This window comes from Aotus nancymaae, unplaced genomic scaffold (assembly GCF_030222135.1).
Source record: "Aotus nancymaae isolate 86718 unplaced genomic scaffold, 86718_ANA_hifiasm-v0.15.2.pri h1tg000029l, whole genome shotgun sequence".
NCBI lineage: Eukaryota > Metazoa > Chordata > Mammalia > Primates > Aotidae > Aotus > Aotus nancymaae.
The window spans coordinates 77,251,962-77,275,171 of NW_026988442.1; the positions used below are offsets into that span (position 1 = coordinate 77,251,962).

At 46.6% G+C, this 23,210-nt stretch overlaps 1 protein-coding gene across 1 annotated transcript in view; it reads left to right on the forward strand.

The window, feature by feature from the left end:
- TMEM163 (transmembrane protein 163) overlaps window positions 1-23,210 on the forward strand; it is a 262,349-nt gene that overhangs the window by 186,626 nt on the left and 52,513 nt on the right. The window contains exon 5 of the mRNA XM_021667922.2: window positions 22,470-22,566. Within this exon, the coding sequence (XP_021523597.2) occupies window positions 22,470-22,566 (97 nt within the window). The remainder of the gene's footprint in view (window positions 1-22,469; window positions 22,567-23,210) is intronic.

Consider the following 23,210-nt stretch of genomic DNA (forward strand, 5'->3'; position numbering starts at 1 on the left):
AGCTGCACTCCTAGAATGGGGTTGCAAGGCTGTAAAATACTGGCGTAGGACAGGGTTTCTCAATCTCAGTTCTGTGGACATTTTGAGCTGGATAATTATTTGTTGTGTGTGGTGGAACGTTTAGCAGCATCCCTGGTCTCTACCCACTAGATGCTACTAACACTCCACCCACTCAGTTTTGACAACCAAAATGTCTACAGAAAGTGCCAAGTATCCCCTGTGGGAGGGCGTTGGGTGGGGGGCAAAAATCTCCCCCGGTGAGAACCACTGGAGTAGTGTTATTTACTAAGGCTGGATTTCAGGACCCCTCCCCGCTTCATGTTTCTCTATTTAATGGAAGCTTTATTTCTTTGACCAGGAGAAAAACCATTTATCCACCTCTAGACTGATCCTAAATACCTAGAAGAGGCGTCATCACGATCAGAGTAATTTTTACCAAGATAAATTAGATATCAGCTCCATTGCTGAGAAAGATGGTGAGATGGTGGCAGTGAGAAGTTGCGGGGCGATTGGGGGACAGACAGGAGTGCTTTTCTAGGTCTTCTCAGTAATGGGTTTGGAAATACATCAGTAATAGCTTTTTAAGCATTTTTTCTAAATGAAATTGGGCTTATCCTCATTTCTAATTATCCCTGAGTTTTAAAAGCAATAAAACAACTGAGCACCATCCTTCAGTTCTTTCCTGTTACATGAAGTTTTTGGCATATGACCTTTTAACAAGCCCATGAATAATTCCCTTAATTGACTGGCTGGTGATGTTTTTATTCTGTGGTGTCGTCGCACTTCAGTGATAGCACTTACACGCTCCGACCCCCACCTGCAGACCCACCCACAGGCTATTAAATCAGTGAAGGTTGCAAATTGCATGCCTCTTTCACTGTTTTGAACTGGAAGCCCTTTTTACACAAAGCATGCTCATGGTTAATAAAATTATTGTGTATACACGTATCAGTCTTATCCACAAGACCCTAGTTCTCTAATTTGGTTGAACCACCTCTGGCATTAATGGGGCAGATTGAATGTGGAGTTGTGATTACCAGCGCCTCGTTATATAAGTACTGTTTGGGGCGGTGTGGTTCTATCCCATCTGTCAGAAAGCCAGCACGCTGGTAATTAGGAAGGGAATGGGCATCACAGCGGCTGCTCAAAGCCATGGGGCATTTTTCTTTCAACATGCAAGAAATTCTATCTTTTCTCCTCCCTTGTTTAAAATAAGTGTGTGATTTTAATTCAAGATCATTAGGCAGACAAATGAGAAAAAAATGGGATACTTTTAACAGTAGGGAAAATTGGGATGAGCCTTAGATATGCCAGTAGAGTAACCACGGTGGGAATAATAAATGACTTTTCTCTTTACTGTTCCCACAGTCATTTGCCCTGTGTGACTGGCTACCTGTCCTTACAAGTCCGCTTCTGTTGTGGGCAAAATGAAGGTCACAATTGGTGAAGCCACTGTGAGATCTGTGGCCTCGAACACAAGCACTGTGGGTTATATACAAAAGTGCCCTCATAATTTCTGATTGTGGGACTTTTGGGGAGCAAATTATCTAGTCCGCAAATCCACAGGCCTTAAAGTGCTGGCACTTCAGATGCTGTCCCTGCCAAAATGGTTTAGTTTCTAGGACTAACTGGCTTAGTTCACCTTTTAGGTGCTCTCTTAGGAGCTGGCTTCCATCAAATAAAGAGAAGCAAATTCAAACGCATTCCTTCTCTGAGATGAGTTCAGCCAGTGTGTTCTGTGCTGTTTTCTTTCCTCCTGAGGGAAATCGGATAGTGGGCAGTGCCAGTCTCTCCCGCCTGTGGAAAGCAAGCCCCTAGTTGGCCTGGCAGTAAGTATGCCTGGGCAGGCAAAGGCTGTCACAGTGACTGCCCTGTTCTTAGACTTCTGGGTGCTCTAGAGCCATCAGTGGAGCTTATAAAGTCTCCTGAATCTAACCCCACCCCTTCTAGAAATTCTCCACAGATCTAGGGTGCGGCGGTATAACAGGTGCCTCAGGGCATTCTTCAGAGAAAGAGTCAGAATGAGATGAAAAACGGGACGGTGGGTGTCCGGAGTGGGGGCATCAAGCCACATGGACAGACAAGTCCACAGCTCAGCTTCACAACCTTACATATTTCTTATACTCTTCGAACTTGGGCTTCCTCCACTGCTTAAATGTGTCTTCTCTGACAGGTTTGAGGAGTGATGGAATATAGTGTAGGCAGAGTGTCTCCCCAGTGCCTGCCTCATGGGAGGAGTTATCCAGGTGCATCTGCACCTGACACGTCCCAGATGCTGCGATTATAGTCTGCTCTTCAGCCAAGTTTATGTGCACCCTGTGTGCACAGAGGCTGTGGTCGCCTTTCTGTGAATTCACCATTGCTCCTTCAAAACCTTGCTGTTAGCTGGCAGTCCACGTGTTACCCAGTTTGGTTCTGTTGGTCTTGTGGGTTGGCCCCAGGTGATGGCCTTAGGAATCTTACGGCCATTTCCTGGTACCATCAAGTCAAAGCCACACCCTTAGAGCAGGGCTTTCCAGAACTGGCATGGTTGACATTTTGGACCAGATAATTCTTTGTTGTCAGGAGGCTCTCCTGTGCATTGCAGCATCCCTGAACTCTACTCACCAGAGGCCAGTAGCACCCCTGCCCAAATTAAGACCACGGAAAATGTCACCCGACATTGCTAAATGACCCCTTGTTCTCTGGGGTACAAAGTTGCCCCTGGTTGAGAGCCACTGACATACAGCCATGCCTAAGCCTTAGAAAAAATGTCCCCAAGGCCCTTCCTTCATAAGGAACACCTGAAGAACTTTGTAAAACCAGAAACAAAACTAACACCTGCCTGGACCCTAGTGAAAGACTATGGAAGAAGAAAATTCAAGGGGGAACCCAGGAATCAGAATTCTTTATGAGCCTCACAGAAGCCTCTGATCAGCAGCTAGTTTGGGGATGAAGAGACTTACCCTGTCATGATACCCTTGCCAGTGGCTTTGGGTGAGTTCGCCTGCTACCATCTCATTCTAAAGATGAACTTAGTATCTGCCCATGCTGTATCAGAGGTTAGTAATGGGGAAGTGAGTTTGTAGATAAGAACACATTTTGGACCTTATGGCGTGGGCTGCAGACCCTGTCATAGGAAGATGGGAGTGTAAATGAGATGTGTTTGTGTGTTTGGATCAGTTACATTTATGCATCATCTAAAAAGATCACACACACAAAACTGTGCCAGCACTGTGCTAATAAGACCCGCATGTGAATTAACTCACAACAGTAGTGCTATAATCATACAGTGAAATCATGGCAAAGAGAAGTGAAATAGATTTCCTGAGATCATACCTTGCTAGATTGCTGGTGCCGTAAGTAGCCAGACACAGGTTCCGGGGACTCTGCTTTGTGGAGTACTCTGCTGCCTTTTCTCCTAGCAAGCAAGTAGGCACAACTAGAATTTCCACTGTTATTCCCAGATGTTAGGGTGTTGTGGTGGACTTCGTGGAAATGTTCATGCATGATAATTCCTTATTAGAGGTATCTGTGTCATTAATGAATGCACAAATCAGTCATCTTTAGGACGTTGATTTGATTCTCTCTTTGGAGGAATGTGTGGACCTATCAAACACAGAGTGACGGGTTGTCGTCTTATAAGGACCCTTCCTCCCTTGCTTCTCTAAGGTGGTGGTATGTAGAGTTATGTAGATGAGAATGAGGGTTTCTTCCTTCACTCCTCTTCGTCTTTATATTGGCATGAGAGCTCAGGTGATGCGAACTGTCTTTGTCTCTCCTTACATCTGGCCCATAATCATCCACGTTTGCCTCCCTCCATACATTCATGTGCTCAGCCTTCAGAGGACGTTTGTGTGTGGGGTTTTGTTTTGTTTATTTTTTTTGTTTGTTTGTTTTCGAGACAGAGTCTCCCTCTGTTGCCCAGGCTGGAGTGCAGTGGTGTAATCTCGGCTCACTGCAGCCTCCACCTCCCGGGTTCGTGCGATTCTTGTGTCTCAGTGTCCTGGGCAGCTGAGACTACAGGCGTACACCACCATGCTCAGCGAATTTTTGTATTTTTAGTAGAGATGGGGTTTCACTGTGCTAGCCAGGCCAGTCTTGAACTCCTTCCGACCTCAGGTGATCCACCTGCCTCAGGCTCTCAAAGTGCTGGGATTACAGGCGTGAGCCTCTGCGCCCGGCCTTGTTTGTGTTTTAAAGCTTGCTCACATCCCTCATGACACCTTTGTCCACTGTGCTCGTTTGAGGCCGACACAAACCTCAGGACAGACCTACCAAGGCTATGTCTTAAGGAGCTGTAGAAGGTTTTTTTTTTTTTCTGAGATGGAGTCTTGCTTTTGTTACCCAGGCTGGATTGCGATGGCACGATCTCGGATCACTGCAACCTCCACCTCCCGAGTTCAGGCAATTCTGCTCAGCCTCCATAGTAGCTGGGATTACAGGTGCCTGCCACCATGCTCAGCTAATTTTTTTGGATTTTTAGTAGAGACAGGGTTTCACCATGTTGGCCAGGGTGGTCTCGAACTCCTGACCTTGTGATTCACCCACCTTGGCCTCCCAAAGTGCTGGAATTACAGGCGTGAGCCATCGCGCCCGGCCCCTTGGAAGGTTTTAAAGATTGCCCCAAGAGAGGAGAAAGTCAGTGGAGTTCATAGCAAAATATGTAGTGATTTGAAGGAAGGAAGTCTTGCTTTTTTTGGCTCTCTAATCTGATTCATTTGGCTTGGTCTATTGATAGCCTTGCTTTTAAGTCTGTGAGTATCTTAAGTGGTAATAATGGAATTGTGGGCTACGACAACACTCGTGCCAAGGACTGTCGCTTTTGGTTGGACATTTGAATCAGGAGAACGTCCTGATCCTGGGGTCCTGGACAGACTGAATTTGCAAAGCCAGGAGAGTGTTGAGGTCCTGGGTCTGCACTTGGTTTGTTCTCATGGATGTTTGTGGTTAGACTCTGAGTTTGCCCGTGTTATCTCCCAATTGTCGTGCTTTCTCTTTAGCTTGGCAAGATAATATCCTATAACTGTCCCTGCTCTAAGCTCTTCCTTGAACTCCCCCTGCCTGGGATTGTGGCCTGAGACAAGGAAGGCAGGAGATTGAACAGTGATTCCAGGCGTGATCTAGGAAGCAGGAGTGAAGCAGGGGGCCAGTTAGACAGGAAAACAGGAAAAGCCAATTGAGGTGAGATACCACGGTCACTTCTGTAGGCAGAGGCGGCTGGATTCTGCTTCTGAGAGGTCTATACTGTGTCACCCTCATGGGCACTAAATTGGAACCTTTCTAGAAAGCACAGGGCCTTGGAAGGAAATCTGAGCAGGCCGAGAAGCTGACCCCCAGTGTGATGTCCTTGTCCCCTGCCATCTTTTATGTGACCCCCAGTGGTTAAAAGACCATCCTCCCTACCTGTTTTGACTCTGGGATGTCCTTGCGTTTGCTCAGCACTGTGGCGTGTTACACTTAGGTTCCTTAACGTCTCCATTCCTGAGACAGGCAGAATGATATCTCTGCCGTGGTGTATTGTGGTCTTTTTAGCTTGCACTAGTGATTGAGGGACCAAATCAATAGCCTATTTATGGGCAAATCTGTATTTTGTAGAGAAGCCAGCATTTTGTGAATCTGATAACGCCTTTCAATGTAACTTGATATTCCAGAATTTTCAAAAACTTGCCCCTCTAGGTGAAAGCTCTAAGATTAATCATGAACGTGCTTTTCCCGAGTTATAATAGAGTGAGACTCTGGTGTTTTGATATTCTTCAAATAATTAGATATCGTCATTCTGTTTAGAAGACCAGCTTCCCAATGCAATGGATGAATAGCATTTTCTTTTAAAATGTTCTCTTTCCGCTTTCTGTATTATCTTTTTTTTCTTTTACTCTGGGAAATGTCAGCCTTTCAAAATAGTAGTGTGTATAGGTCACAGAGAAGTTGCAGAAATAAGTAAGATCAGCCAAAAACATGGTGCATTTTTTTTCCATTTGACAACTCTGTAGTGATATATGCAAGGAAGCCCTCAATTTGCAGATCACTCAGTGGGAAACTCATACTTTTTCTCCTAACTTGCCAATGGATAAATAATCCCTACTGTTGAGTTCTTACATTTTGGTTATGCAAATAAATCTGAGCCTTAAACCTGTTGATTTAAAATAAAAATCTTTAATGAGCCAGAATTCCCATTGCTACATCTAGATTGGAATTTTAGTATGTCAGGACCTTGGCGGTTAAGTCAAAGTGGCTAACTTTCAACGTGAGGAAACTGAGGTCTAGAGACATTTTCCTGTTTTTCTCCAAGTTAGTAACAAGGACGCCTGAGCTCTGCTTCTAGCTTAGTGACGCCACCAATACTGCTGTTCCAGTTAGAACAAATTAAACACAAAATTGTGTGTGAAAATTTTGTGTATGTGTTTAGGTTGACAAACACCCAGATAAAGAAAATTCTGGCTTGTCTATATCGCAAGCCTCCAATTTGGCTTTGAGTACCAGCTAAGTTGACTAGCTTCATAACGCTGGGTAGGTCACAGGCTTTTCCTAGACTATCTCCAGCTGTCTATTTCTCCCTAACTCCCCCTCTCCCTGTCAGCCCTCTGACTTGTCAGGGGGGAGAGGTGATGTATACTCCATTTGGCAGCGTCAAAGTAAAGCGTGTGAGTAATCCACAAGAGTTCTCTCTAAGCCATATGTGCATACCCACATGCCATGGGGTGTTTGCCTCAGGGAATTCATATCCACAGCACTTGGCCCTAAGATCAGCTTCCTAAAGGACACGGTATCATGGATTTTACCAGAGGTCCCAGTGGTGGAAGATGAATCATGCCACAGGATTAGATTAGAAATGTTAATTTTTGTGGGATGGTGGGCAGGTGGGTGGGGGTCGAGTCAGCATGAATGGCAGTTGTGCAGTTACAAACTTATGACAGAAAAATCCACATAAACAAATCTACTAAACATATAACCATTAATTACAGCTCACAACCTCCCATCACTTTTGCCTCTGTTCTCTAATTTGGGGTGCTTGGTAAATCTCTAGCCTAGAGTAGCATTTAATTTTGCAATCCTTGGCTGTAGATTGAGCTTGGCCTCTTCTCTACTCACCAGGGAGCCTTACCTTTTATATATATATATTTTTGAGATGAAGTCTTGCTCTGTTGCCCAGGCTGGAGTGCAGTGGTACAATCTCAGCTCACTGCAACCTTCACCTCCTGGGTTTGAGCGATTCTCCTGCTTCTCAGCCTCCCGAGTAGCTGGGATGACAGGCACCCGCCACCATGCCCGGCTAATTTTTGTACTTTTAGTAGAGATGGGGTTTCACCATGTTGGTCAGGCTGGTCTCAAACTCCTGACTTCAGGTGATCGGCCCACCTCAGCCTCCCAAAGTGCTGGGATTACAGGCGTGAGCCACTGTGCCTGGCCTGAGCCACCACGCACGGTCCATATTTTATATGTGCTTAATATCATCTTGGATGACCTGTGCCATCCTACCCATCTTATTTATGTTTGCTACAGTTTTGGGAGGGAAGTAGTCTTTTTATCATTCCCATTTTTCTTATAAGGAAACTGAGTCTTGGAGAAGGGGCTATGAACAGTTGAGCTTGGGTAGCAGCCTCCTGTTTTGTCCCAGAAACAATGCAGTAACTCACCAAAATCACACCTTGCAAACCTGAGCCTCAGCGTGCACAGGACACACAGCACACACTCATGAAAACATGGTTCATTTACGCATCAAGACTGAGACTTGTTAGAGACCAGCATTTCATGCCTTGTGAAGATACAAATACAAGGTAGATATAAAGTAGTAGAAAGATGATTAGGTTAGAAGGATGTAGCTGGAGAAGACATTTCTAGAAACTATTTTTTGTTGTTCTTGTAGAAGTACAGCACAGAAAATTAGAAGGGAGCAGAGTCTGTCTTCTTACCATTTTACCGTGTGTTTTCTTCCAAAAATTTCCCCCCAGGGTTTAGATTTATTTTTATGTATTTCTAATCTGCATGTGTATATATTTATATGCTGTTTTTCATTTATTTTTTGGATACTTTTTTGTTAACAAAATTTTAATGGCAACTGGTAACTGAATTGATGGATCACAGTTACTTGAACACGCCCTTTGTGGCGCATTTAAATTTCCCACTTTTAAATATAAATAACACTGCTGTGAACATTTTTCTGCAAAAAGCCTCTTCTCTAGGGATAGATTCCCAGAAGAGAATCGAAGTGAATGAATAATTAAGCCAATTACTTTAAATACTATAATCAAGGCTAGAAACACTGGAGAATAGGTTACTAAGGAAATGATGGAGTATTTTTATAGGAATTAAAAGAAATAAAAGATTTAATTAACCACGTCATGCTGAGGAGCCTGTGTTCAGAGGTGCTGAGCTTGTCATTTCCCATGGAGACAGAGTGGAAGAGTGGCTGGATGCTTCAGACCCAGGGCGGGAGTTCAGAGACCACAGGGGGCTTCCGTTCTTGCCTTTTGGATTCAGTAAGATTATTCACTCCAGAGGTGGTTTTCTGTGCATCCTGTGTCAGTAGGATTGCCTGGTTTTCAGGATGGATTAAGGCTTGAAGCGACTCATCTGTCATCATCGGACAGGCAACTGCTTCCCCTGGTTCCAAGTACCACGTTGCTGAGACAGCCTTTTGCTGCCACTGCCGTAAGATGCATCACTTTTAAGAACCTTGTATCTGTCAGCTTTGCTGTGCAACCAAAGTCTCAGTGACTTATGCCACAAACGTGCGTTTCTCAATCGTTTCCATGTAAGCCAAGGTTTGATGGTGGCCTTTTCCACATGAGTTCTCATTCCAGATTTCAGGCAAAAGGAATAGCTCCTCTCCTAGGACCACTGTACAGAAATGAGGCCAAAAGTATGCACATGGAAAGGTTCTGTGCAGGTACAGTGATGTCATCTCCACTCACTGTTGGCCAAAGCAAGTCACACTGTTAAGCCCCATAGTGGGCAGGGTGTTTGCATCCCCTACACAAAGGTGCTGTCAATCACATAGCAAAGGTAGGGGTGTGAGGTTGAGAGCAATTGATGTGAGTGATGATACACTGTTCTGCAGGCCTACCAGGATTTGGCCTTCTTGTTTTCCTTTGACAACCATTCATCCCCTTCTTTACTGTAGCACAGAAGGCTCAGAATCTGGCCCTGTGCATTGACCACGTGGCCCAGGATGGCTTTCAATGCCTGGGCCATGGATTGGACAAGCTTGGTCAAAGCACTTCATGCACAGAGCCCAACAGAAATTTGTAAACTTTCTTAAAATACTATCAGATTTTTGCACAGACCTCTTTTTCTTTTTCTTTTTTTATAAATTTATCAGTATTGTTAGTGTTAGTGTATTTTATGTATGGCCCAAGACAATTCTTCTTCTTCCAATGTAGCCCAGGGAAGCCAAAAGATTGGACACCCCTGACTTTGACCGTAGCACCAGAGAATCTCTGGAAACAAAGGGTCTGCTAACACAGTACATGGCCAACATGGTCTTGGGTCTCTTCATCCTGTGGCAGGTGGTATTTTCTTTTTTAATTTTTTTTTGTATTTTTAGTAGAGATGAGATTTCACTGTGTTACCCAGGATGGTCTTGATCTCCTGACTTTGTGATCCATCTGCCCTGGCCTCCCAAAGTGTTGGGATTACAGGTGTGAGCCACCACACCCAGCCCTACAGGTCGTATTTAATGAAGATGACCACAACCATAGCCCCCCTCCACATGTTGTACAATGCTACCTTGTCACTCTTCCATCAAGAGGTGGCATCTTGTCCCTCTCTTCTTTAACCTCAGCAAGCCTATGGCTCACTTGTGGGCTGCAGAATGCCCTGGAAGGATGCCGGTTGCTTCCAAGGCCTTGCAGCTTCTGCCTGGTTTCAGTGGAGCACTGGCTTGGGGGAAGTCAGCTACTCCTATAGGAAGCCCGACTATACCAGGGGTGTTGGTTCAACACTCTAGTTGACAGTCTCAGCTGAGCATGGCCTTCCTCCATCCCTATTGGGAGACGAATAATGGCTTTCAGTTCTTGTTTTTTATTTTTTTTGAGATGGAGTCTTGGTCTGTCACCCAGGCTGGAGTGCAGTGGCGCGATCTCTGCTCACCGCAGCCTCTACTTCTCGGGTTTGAGCTATTCTTCTGCCTCAGCCTCCCGAATAGCTGGAACTACAGGTGTCTGCCACCATACCTGGCTAATTCTTTTTGTATTTTTAGTAGAGACGGGGTTTCACCATGTTAGCCAGGATGGTCTCGATCTTCTGACCTCATGATCCACCTGCCTCGGCCTCCCAAAGTGTTGGGATTACAGGCATGAGCCACTGCTCCTGGTCCAGTCCTTGTTATCATTCCTCTTGGATTGAAAGTCCAGGGAGAGAGTCTGCTGGGCCCAGCTTGGGTCAGGGGCCTGGGTTCCCGGTGGGGTGCAGTGACTGTCAGTCCTCCCGTTGGGGAGAGTGGAGCCTGAAGGGATCATTGAGGCCCATTACCAATGAAGGGATGATGAATGCAGGTCAGGCCCTGCAAGTGTGCGGCACAGATAGTGCCTGAGTCAGCGTTTTGAAAATGCAAATCATCTTACTTCATCATTTTCAAAGTTGTCAGGGGTTTTACATGGTTTTTCGCAGGAACGTTTACACAGCTTAACTTATTAGCACATGAGGCTCCACAGGGTTGGGTCTCGCTGTCCTTCCTACTCAGCTTCCCAGCTGGGTCCCTCATGGAACCCTCACTGCAGCTTTTCTAGGGCATTTGTAATTTCTTGGGGGAAAAATCCCCTCCACTTTGAAAGATTTTAGTGTAATCCATGTGCTGATGATTCCTGAGTCAAGTTTGAACCTAAACTCTTCCAACTCCCTTCTCAACACCGCCACATGCATGTCTAACACACACACCCCACATTTACCATGTCCACAGCTGAACTCCTAATCTTTTCTGCCCCCAAATTGGCTTCTCCTACAGTCTTCCCTGTCTACGGAAATGGCAACTCCATCCTTTGCTTTTCTCAGGTTTAAAGCTTCAAATCATTCTCGGCTCCCTTGTTTTCCTATCATACATTAACAAGACTTGTCAGCTGTGCCTTCAGAATATATCCCTGAACAGACCACAACTCAGAATCAGAAAATGTCAAAAGACTCATGCTTCAGTGCTACATCTGATCCATGACATCATTTGCCACATCTTCACCTGGCCTGAATATCCATGACATTGTTTGACACACCCACACCTGGCCTGGGTAGCCGTGACATCATTGGACACGCCTGCACCTGGCCTAAGTATTCATGACATAATTTGACACGCCCACACCTGGCCTGGATATCCATGACATCATTGGACACGCCCGCACCTGACCTGGATATCCATGACATCATTGGACACGCCTGCACCTGACCTGGATATCCATGACATCATTGGACATGCCCGCACCTGGCCTGGATATTCATGGCGTGATTGGACACACCTGCACCTGGCCTGGATATCCATGACATCATTTGACACGCCCACACCTGGCCTGGATATCCATGATGTTATTTGACACGCCAACACCTGGCTTGGATATCCATGGCATCATTGGACATGCCCACACCTGGCCTGGATATCCATGACATCATTGGACACGCCTGCACCTGGCCTGGATATCCATGACATCATTTGACATGCCCGCACCTGGCCTGGATATCCATGACATCATTGGACACAACTGGACCTGGCCTGGATATCCATGGCATCATTTGACATGCTCACACCTGGCCTGGATATCCATGGCATTATTGGACACGCCCGCACCTGGCCTGGATATCCATGGCATCATTGGACACACTTGCACCTGGCCTGGATATCCATGACATCATTGGACACGCCCGCACCTGGCCTGGATATCCATGACATCATTGGACATGCCCGCACCTGGCCTGGATATTCATGGCGTGATTGGACACACCTGCACCTGGCCTGGATATCCATGACATCATTTGACACGCCCACACCTGGCCTGGATATCCATGATGTTATTTGACACGCCAACACCTGGCTTGGATATCCATGGCATCATTGGACATGCCCACACCTGGCCTGGATATCCATGACATCATTGGACACGCCTGCACCTGGCCTGGATATCCATGACATCATTTGACATGCCCGCACCTGGCCTGGATATCCATGACATCATTGGACACAACTGGACCTGGCCTGGATATCCATGGCATCATTTGACATGCTCACACCTGGCCTGGATATCCATGGCATTATTGGACACACCCGCACCTGGCCTGGATATCCATGGCATCATTGGACACACTTGCACCTGGCCTGGATATCCATGACATCATTGGACACGCCCGCACCTGGCCTGGATATCCATGACATCATTTGACATGCCTGCACCTGGCCTGGATATCCATGACATCATTGGACACGCCCGCACCTGGCCTGGATATCCATGACATCATTTGACATGCTCACACCTGGCCTGGATATCCATGGCATTATTGGACACGCCCGCACCTGGCCTGGATATCCATGGCATCATTGGACACACTTGCACCTGGCCTGGATATCCATGACATCATTGGACACGCCCGCACCTGGCCTGAATATCCATGACGGTGTTTTCCATGCCCTCACCTGGCCTGGATATCACCACAGCCTGCACAGTGCCCTCCCTATTTCTGCTCTTGGTGGGCAGTGGTCCTATTAAAACACACCACATCATGTTGTTTCCCAGTTTGAGCGCCCTGTGGCTTCCCATCTTGTAAATGCCTAAATCCTGACAGTAGCTCTAAGACCTTACATGATTCGCCTTCACCATTCTCCCTTTCTCACTCCCCTTCGGAATTAGGAGGGTTCCACCTCAGAGCCTGAAGCTTCTTCCCCCTGTACGTGCGTGGCTCGCTCCCTAGACCAGTGTCTGACACAGGCAGGTGTGCCGTGGAAATGTGTGGGATGAAGGAATTCTGGCATGCCTTTGGACTTGCCTTCCCTTTCCCCAGAACATACTTTTCACTCCTCTTTATCAAGTTATTTTATTTGGTTTGTTCAAAGTCAGCTCAATTCTCAGCTTCTCTAGGGATTTTTTTTTTTTTTTTTTTTAGACAGAGGCTTGCTCTGTCACCCAGGCTAGAGTACAGGGGTGCAATCTTAGCTCACAGCAACCTCCACCTCCCGGGTTCAAGCTATTCTCATGCCTTGGCCTCCCAAATAGCTGGGATTATAGATGTGCACCAGCATGCCTGACTAATTTTTGTATTTTTATTAGTGATGGGGTTTCACCATGTTGACCAGGCTGGTCTCGAACTCCTGACCTCAGGTGATCCACTCACCTTGGCCTCCCAAAGTGCTGAGATTACAGGCATGAGACACTGAGCTCGGCCCTCTAGGAATATTTGTGTGTGATTTAAATGCCCCCTTTCTCTACTCTTTGAGGAGGAGGACCATGTTTTGTCCTTGCAGCTAATGCACAGCAGGTTTCTTTGCAAATGGTAGAGCTTCAGCCAGTGTTTCCCTCAGTCTGCCTGTTGGCATTGTGTTTCTTCAAGTTTCATAGGCTGTATCTGCACACACACGACTACAAAAGCCATGATCAGCTTCTCTAGGAATGTTTTTTCCTAAAGCAGGCCTCTATTTCCCATGTGTGTTCAGCAAAATCTGTTGTCACTCTCTTTGGGTACCTACCTGGATATATTCCATGCATAGACAAGCAGTTGTGTATTTAGCAGATATTTAAGAAAAAATTGAAATCGGTGCAGCTAATTGCCCTGACATTGAAAATACTTGCATGATTTACTTGAAATAATCAGTTGGCTAAAGTAGCAAGGTTTGAAGATGTCCATATTCTCCTGAGAAGCAGGTTTACCCTGAGAGGACCTTTGAAATCTTTCAAAAAAGCCACTGGTTCCCTTCTTCCCTTAGCAGTGGGAACGCATTGAGTTCCAGCCAGTCTGCCTTGGATCTCATGGGAGGCTGTAGGACACGTGTTCCCCACGCTGCCGCTTCTCCCGCCCTGTTCTAGCATCGCCTCTTCCAGCATCCCTGCAGGTGCCTTCTCTGGTCTCCCCGCTTCCACCCATGTCCCTCTTTGGTCTTTTCTCAAAAGAGCAGCCACAGTGATCCTCTTTGAATGTGGGTCAGGTCACGTCATTTCTCTGTGCAGTCCTCCAGTGGTTCCCTGTCATCCTTAGTGGAAAAACGCAAGTCCTTATCAGAATGGTGAGGTCCCTGGGTTCCAGCCGTGCTGGCCTCATCACCATGGGTCCAGTGTGCTGGGTTCCCTCTTGCCAGGAACCTTTGCACTCACTGTTCCCTCTGCCCGGAGTGCTTGTTCCCAGGTGGCTGCAGAGCGGACTCTCCCATCTGGTAGGTCTTTGAGCAGATGTACCCTCATTAGAGGAAGTGTGAGTACTGGATATAAAGTAACACCCTCTGGCCTTGTTCTCCCCTTTTTTTCTGCTTTGTTTTTATATATAATGTACTTACTTGTTTATATGTTCATTGCCTCTCCCCATGTGAGCTCCACAAGAGCAGGCAATTGATCTGTCCTGTTTATGCCAAATCCTTGCCCTAGAACACAAGCATCAATCAGTGTTTTGCTGATTAATTGAAAGCTTGGGCTGAGAGTCTCCACATGCATTCCCCTTGCAGTGTATATTGGAAGCGGAGATACTAGGTAGGGTTTGGCAATGAGCTGTTCTCTGTTCCTTTCATTCTATCCATTCCCCTCCACCCTGGAAATGTGAGACCTGGAAGCCCCAGGAAAATGGCCCTGGGATCCCAGGCTGGGAAGACGCCTCTTGGGCACAGGTCAGTGTATCTCAGTGTCCAGACCTTCCTTAAGCTTGGCAAGGCCCAAACAGACTCACTACCAGCTCCTCACTGCCTGTTCTTGGATACACCACCACCTCTTCCTTTGTGGCCAGTCTCAAAATTGGGATTATCCTTGCACACTTCTCTTCCTCTGCCTGTGTCCCGTAAGTCACCGAGTTCTGCCAGTTCCATCTTCTTGGTATCTTTGCATCTTGATTCTTGTCAGCTGTCATGACCTGTGTGTAGAGTCATCAGTTTGCCTTCGTGGCCACTGACATTGCCTTCCAGGCTATTTTCCTCCCTCTAGTTCCCTTCCCTTCAACCCTCCCAACCCCAGCTGCAGTCAGGAAGGCCTTTACAAAGCCCTGATCACATCATGGATCTCCTTTGCTTAAAGTCCTGCAGCAACTTCCTGTCACCACAAAGGTTTCCTCAACCTCAGACCTGTGTGTTCCAACTTGATGATTCTGCCCTGTGTACTGCCTATCCTTTAATGTATTTAATATTTATCTAAATAGAATCATATTCATTTTGTTGTAAGCAACAATATCTTTGCAGTCATGGAGTGATCATTTTTTTCTAAGGTACATTAAAATATATAACTATTAAATACAACAGGTGTTTGTCTGTGTGCCATCTAAGATCTATTGTGTGTATCATGGGTGATGCGCCTGCCATCTTGAGGGAGCTTCCAGGACACACAGGCCTTTCTTTGTGGCCCTTGCGTTTTACTCCCCTGGGGCCGAATGCTCCAGTAACAGCATCTCCACTTTGAAATTCCCCTGAAATAGGGCCCCACAGTGCTGTGTCTTCATGCTTTTGTCCATGAAGTTTCCTCTGTCTGGAGTAACTTCCAAAGCCTTCTCATTTCTCCATTTTATGATTCCCGTCAATTCTATACCCAGCAAAGATGTCACATTCCGGAGCCATCTTTTCTTCCTGTTCTGTCCCCCGAGGTTGTATTTTATCACTCTAAGTTCTTTCTTCATTTTGTTCCTTGTCCATTGCCCATTTTCACCTTCACAAGTGATGGACTGCCCTTTAGTGATTTCCGTGTTTCCCATCCTAGATTCATGCTCTCTGGAGGCTGGGTATAGCTTTTGTTTGCCTTAGCCTCAGGGCTTGGTCTCTAGGACTTAAAATGTGAAGGACTGAATTTTCAAGTCCCTTTCTAAAATGCAGATACCCTGGTGGAGTGGTCGCTATGGCTGGAGATAGGCTGATGTTGGATGAGAACAAGAGTGAGAATGGCATGTAGACCTGGGGGCTTGGTGGGTTCACTGGAGGGAAGGGAATGGTGCATTGATTGGTGGGAGGTACCAAAGGCATGATGTGCCTTCATAAAGTTTCCTAGAGCAGTCCCTGTGAGCCCACATAAATTGATCCCATCTTGAGGAGTGGCTTGGGCTTCAGCCCCATTGGTGAGCCTGTGTATTTTCAGCCCAACCTTTAGAGCTGCATTGTCCAGTATGGTAGTCACTGACTACACGTGGCCATTTGATTTTTTTTTTTTTTTTTTTTTTTGAGATGAAGTCTCACTCTATCGTCCAGTCTGGAATGCAGTGGCACAATCTCGGCTCACTGCAACCTCCACCTCCCAGGTTCAAGCGATTGTCCTGTCTCAGTCTCCCAAGTAGCTGGGACTACAGTCACATGCCACCATGCCCGGCTAATTTTTGTATTTTTTAGTAGAGATGGGGTTGCACCATATTGGACAGACTGGTCTTGAACTTCTGACCTCATGATCTGCCTGCCTCGGCCTCCCAAATTGCTGGGATTACAGGCGTGAGCCACCATGCCTGGCCAATTTTTAATTAAAAGAAATTAAAATTTTATTTCTTCAGTTACAGTAACCACATTTGCAATACTCAATAGATATCTGTGGCGAGTGGCTACCACATAGAATAGCATCCATCACTGCAGAAAATACTTTGGGTCTGCTCTGCTCTGGAGAGACTAATTGTTTAACAAATTCCTCATGTTGACTTTTGTCCCTAAAGTAGATGCCAGAAAGAAAGCCCTATCTAAGTGGGATTTCAGGTGGTCGGGTTCTGTTCAGCTTGTGTATTATTACAGATAGAAACCAAAGGTCATTTGTTGAGGAAGGAGAGGTTCTAATGGTTGCAATGTGAAGAAGTGGAGGCTCTTCCCATGGAGAGGGTAGGTAATGCTTGCCTGGAGAGCTGTGGTTTGAGTGACTGTCACTGGTCCAAGTCAATCTCGCTCCCCACTTCACAAACACAGCGGGCAGATGAAGATAGAGCATAGAGATGGGGAATGGATGGAGAGAGGGGATGAGGGTCTGGAGCTCAGGAGAGTTGAGAGAAGGAATGAGGTGAAGATGGACACAGATCTGAAGGGAAGTAGGGGAGTTCCAGAAGGAGGGGAGGAAGGCATTGATAGCGACGGATTGAGGGAGGGGTGGAGTCTTACCCAAATGGTGCCAGTTCGGCTTCTCCTTGATAGAAAGGAGAGAATGGCTCACAGCCATACCTTGCTCACTTTCTCCTTTTATCCTGCCTCCAAGATGATCTTCATCTGTGGCTTTGTTTGAAATGTCAGAACACACGGGGAGAAAGAGGGCTTAGCCGGAGAAAACCGACATTAGGAACCGTGCAGCCATAAGGACCGTGCTGTATGCTCACACCACTTGGCTTTTATTTTTCATTATTTGCTTCACATTTGAGCACTGTCTCAGATTACAAATGCTCTGGAGACCAGAGTGAAGGATGATAAATAAAACACTTCATGTTAAACCGTGGGCCAAATTGGTTAACCACCAGGGCTACTTTAGGTCTGTGGTAAAGTAGAGGGTGACTGGAGAAGCTTCTCCTGTTTGGCTTTTTTGATCCGATGGGAAGTGACCTGGAATTGGTAGAGCAGGACTCAGGCTTTGTTAACATGAGCCACAGGCCTTTCAACCTACAATTGACAAGGAACCAAACTTGCCATCTGACATCATTTTGCTTATGAGTGTCTGTCAGTAGGTTTTGTCCTTATAATTTCAGAATGAAAAACCGATGCTTCTAGAGATTTACAGCACTGTGCACAGTTAGCCTCTAGCAGAATAGAAAAAAAAGGAGGCCTTAACTACCTTTAATCATTTATTTGAAGTGGCTTGTTAATCATTGCTTCCTTTCAGACATTAAATGTGTCTTCATTCAGCGTGTGTGTGTGTGTGTTTGTGTGTGTGAGAGAGAGAGTGTGTGTCTATATTACCCACACTGGAGTACGGTGGCACAATCATGGCTTACCACAGCCACAACCTCCTGAGCTTAAGCAATCCTCCTGCCTCAGACTCCTGAGTAGCTGGAACTACAGGCGCACACCACCATGCCCAGCTAATTTGTCTAATCAGAGGAGATGGGGGTCTCTGTATTGCCCAGGCTGGTCTCAAACTTCTGGCCTTAAGCAATTCTCCTGCCTGGGCCTCCGGTAGTGCCGGAACTACAGGTGTGAGCCACCACAGGCGGCCTATTCAGTGGTTCTTAAACTTGAGCGTACATCAGAATCACCTGAAGGGCTTATTAAACCGTAGATTGCTGGGCCACATCCCCTGCATTTCTGATTGAGTAGGTCTGGGGTGGATTCTCTCAGAATTTGCATTTCCACCAAGTTCTTAAGTGACCAGATGCTGCTGATTTGTGGACCACACCGTGAGAACCACTGACCCGGTGGGAATTTAGATTTGGTTTCAGTCTGGGTTGATTGGGGGATTATGCTGAAGGGGTGCAGCTCATTTGCCTCTTTCTGATCCATGAAGTTCTCCCCCAGAGTTGCGGCAGGAGGGAGGAGTCCGTATTCTTTTTGGTGACCTGGTTCCTCAATGTCCTTGTTACTGGCCAGTCTGGCCTTTCCGGGTTGGGGCCACGGAGTGCTGACAGAACAACTGCCCTTCGCTCCCCACCCACCTCTGGTCCCCCGAGCCTGGAAGCAGCTCACACTTGCAGATGCAGAAGCAGTCATATTTGCACTGTTTACTCCTGACTCAGATCTTCACAGCATCCTGGAGACCACTAGTCCCAGGGCAGTGGTGGTGCGAGCACGTGATGCGGCTGCCCGGAGCTTGTGTGTGTGTGTGTGTGGCTGGATGGTTGACCAGGGCTGGCTGCTGGGAGGGAGGCAGTTGAATGGGATTCTGTTTCTGGGTGCACTTCACAAACTCCTTGAGTGACCTTAGGCAAGCTGACCGATCCTTGACTCTTCCATTTCTAACCACTTGTGTTTATAAAACACCTCTCTCCCCATCCCCATCCATAAAATAGCAGAAGAACAAAAACGTGGGTCTGGTGAGTGGCCTCCAGGGGACTGATGAGCTGATGTGTGGTGCTCTGAGTGCTGGCGGAGAAAGTTGCTGTGTAAACACAATAAATATTAATAAAAGGTTAAAAAATAGCACTGTGCCCGCTGCTAATAATAGCCACTTTGGGCTGTTGCAGCCACTGTGCCACACGGGCTCCCAGTGGCATCGAAGGAGGGGCAACTGTGGGTTTCGAATTTGCAACACATTAAAAAAATGTGAATGGGTTTTTGAAAGATTTTGGAGCATATTCATAGATATACTGGTAAAGAAAATAGGATGATAGTTCTGTGAATTTCAACTTTAATAAACCAAATCAGAAATTTCTTTTGATTTTCATTATATTTTAGAGTTGCCTTACCTCGTGGGCTATTCCACGGGCATGTGACTGAAGGGTTAGGAGTCTCTTTCCTCCTCCCATCCCCAGTGGCAAATGGTTGATGCCTCCTCAGACTCCATGGAGGGAAACTTACAGATCAGTCAGGGATGAATCTGTTGATGTTTGATCCACTCTACTGTGTGCAGAGCATCTTTTACATGCTATGTAGTTCTTACCTTACAGAATTTATGGTGTAATTTGGAGTAAAAGGAGGTAAGCAATAAATGATGTACGAGGCCGTTGCATCCTTCATACTCATCTCCTTGGGCAAATGTAAACAGAATCCACGTCCGCCTTTTCTGTGTGATGGAGGCGTGGCTGCAGTGATCTGGTGAGAGCTAATTCCTGCATTATCACCACTGTTCTCTGTCAGAATGAAGAAGGCATTTGTTCCTTCCTTCCCGCAGAGGAGTGTGGAGATAGAAGCTCCTTGCAGATGGGGTGACAGATTGCCTGTAGAGTGTAGCACACAAGTTGTGGCGCCCTACTTGATTTTCAGGGAGGGAAAGCTGGTTGACAAACAAATGTACCACAAGGCCTGTTAGGTCCCACAAGACCCCTTCCTTTCTCCCCAGCTTGGAAGTTGCTTCCATCTCGGCCTCTGTTTCAGGGAGTCCTGGGCTTTTGTCTGACGGTGGAAGCTTCCTAGGGACAGGACCCCGCCTGGCTCTAGGCCAATCATTCTTAGTCCTGTGCACACAAGCATTGCCTGGGGAGCTTTTAAACAAGTTCACCCCTGGAAATTCTGATAAAATTGAACTGGAATGGTGTCTAGGCAACCTAAAAAAAAAAAAAAAAAGGAATTCCCTAGGTGAGTGCAATGTGCAGTCAGTGCTGGGAAGTGCTGAGCTGATGACTGAATTTACCTGAAAGGCTTAACCAAAGAGTGAGTCTCTGAGTCACTCAGGAGTTCTGTGAATGGAGGGAAGAACCACACTGCAAAACGTACCTCGGAGGCCTATCCTGATTTTAGGGTCTTCTCCTGTCATGGGACCTCTCACGGCACATGTGCTCACAGGGAGGAATGGCTACTTCCGGTCCCTAGCACAGCTGGCCCAGAACTGTCTTCCAAACAGGAGGCAATTGCTTTGGGAGTGATGATCCCCACGCCCTAGGAATCCTGCTCTTGCTCCAGTATGTAGTCATTTAAGGTGTACCTCGTTCCTCCAGGACTCTATCACGGCCCCATCTGTCCCTGATTCCAGTGTTAGGACTGTGGTTCCCAGCCCAGGCGCACTGCCACACACAGGCAGCACATTAGCTACAATAGCACCTACTTACTGCCTGGATTATCTTTTCTGCCCCTGGTGGCTCATGGGGCCACATTGCTCACAGCATCCATGTAGGTTCTGTGGGATGGCGACATCTTTCCCTTGTTGACTTTGGTGATCAAACCCTGAACTGTATTCTAGAGGTGACTTACTGTCAATCCTTGGTCTAGCGGTGGTCACCCTGAGGGTGTGGCAAGTTACAGTTGTGTCCATTCCCAGGCTGTGTTCTTGTCACTGTCAATTGTGTGGACTCTTCAGCAGGGTGGAGTTCTCCCAGTTAAGATCCTCAATGTTGCTTTTTTTTTTTGCAGAGCCTGTGTCCCTTGGGGGTGATGCTCCTTCCATCATCCATGCGTATATTCATTCGATCCAGTCTCTGCTGTATCCTAACCCATTCATTCCTTTTCCTTCCATCTCTGTTCTTTGTGTTTTGTTCCAACCTGCAATGATTCCTTCTTTGTGTCTTTGCTTTTGAAGTAATAAAAGTTAGAAGCTGACTGAGTGGACTCCAAGCAGCCTCGCTTACCTGCTTTTATTCCTCACTCCTGACTGTGGAGGAGGGGGTTTGTCCACAGGCTTCCTGGGATTATAAGTAGGTGTCACCTCAAAGTGAGGTGAGCAGTTTGGGGCTGTGCTGTTAGTCCCGAGAAGGGGCTCCAAGGTGGATAGTGAAACATGATTTGTTTGATAGCTGGGGCAAGAGAGCTGAGGACGCTGCCAAATGGTGGAGGCATCAAGCTGGGACCCGAATGCTCTAAACCTCACTGTAGTCACTCTTGTATCTTTTCTCTTTCCTGCCCCTCTTCATTTTCATTTGATATTTTAACCCTTGTAATGGTATCATTCCCTCATGCGTACCTTCATTTTCCATCACTCTTCGTTTTTCCCTCCTGAGATTTGTTGTGTCTGGGTTGTCACGTCTTTTTCAGTGTCCTGAGTCCCATCGCCTTCTTTGCCAGTCCCCACGCCACGCCCCCAGCTGTGTCCTCTCACTTCACCTTGGCCTCACGCGAACCCACTCCTGCTCCTGTGCTGAGTGGCTTGGTTGACTGTGTCCCTTCTTACCCCTCATTTCTGCCTTTCAGAGTTTCTGTCTTACCATCAACTCCTGTCTTGTCATTACCAAATCATTTCTCCTTTTCATCATTGGGAAAATGCAAAGGTGCCTATCACGTCATATCCAAAAGAGGCAGAGTTCACGTCCCTTTGCTTAAGCTAACAGTAGTGGCTTCCCATTTTATGCTTTATGCATCGTCTCATTTCCTCTGTAGGTAGGGAAGATATTCCCATTTGAAAGGTGAGGAAATCAAGGCTAAGAGAGACAACAAATCAAGATCACACAACGAGTTAGATAAATGGTAGAGCGTGGCACGTCTCATGCCAGAGCCTTCACTCTGCTGTTAAACCATGCACCCTCCTGTTGGAGCAGGAATGAAGCATCATATTTGCCAGGCAAGGGAGAAAGATTGCATGGCCTTGAAGACCCTTCCACGCCAGCATCCATGGGATGCTGTGAGGTTCTGTAGGATGGTGACTTCTTTTCCCTGAGGTTGACTTTGGTGATCAAACTCTGAACTGTATTCTCCTAGAGGTGACTTAGTGTCAATCCTTGGACTGTGGGTGGTCGCCCTGGGGGTGTGGCAAGTTACAGCTGAGTTCATTCCCAGATTGCGTCTTTGTCATTGTCAATCGTGCGGACTCTTCAGCAGTGTGGAGTTCTCCCGGTTAAGATTCTCAATGTTTTGTTTTTTGCAGAGCCTGTGTCATCTTGGGGGTGATATTCCTTCTGTCATCCATATGTATAGTGGTCAAAGCCATCCATGACCTCTCAACTAGGCTGCTCCCAGAAGTGGTAAGGTCCTTCTTGTTCCTTTACAGCCCTTCCCACCAGTGCCAGCCCCCCGGGCTGCCTGTCATCACAGGGTTCCTGGGGGGAGTCGGGCACATTGAGAGGGAACAGACAACCTTTGGGGGGCCAGAAGAACTTGTTGCAGGAATGCAAATGACCTGGCAGAGAGAAACACTGGGCAAGGTGAAGAGACTCCAGATAGGTGAGCTAGGACTGGGTTCTGTGTGCCTCTCCTTAGGTATTTGCACTATTTTTAAAGCAAGATTTTTTTTAGGGGGGTAGGGTAAAGAGAAATTGGGTTATTTTTGTGAAGCAGAGTGATCCAATCTGTGTTACCTGCATCTGTCGTTCTGTGTTCATTCAATGAATGTTGTATTAAGAATTATTTTTTCTCCTTTGTATCTCAGTTCAATACATAAGTCTATTTACATTAGGTTTTCTGGCACAATTGACACTGGGATATTGAAAATGGAGGACACAAACTAATATTAAAATATGTCTTTGATTGCTTTGTCCTCTGGGTGAGAGTCATTACCAGCACTCTGATTCCTCCCCCTCCTCCCCTTATGAGTGCTGGGAAAAGAAATATTTTTACAGCCTCCCATCATGCAGTCTTCATGGCAGGCAGCTGATTTGGTTACCAGGAG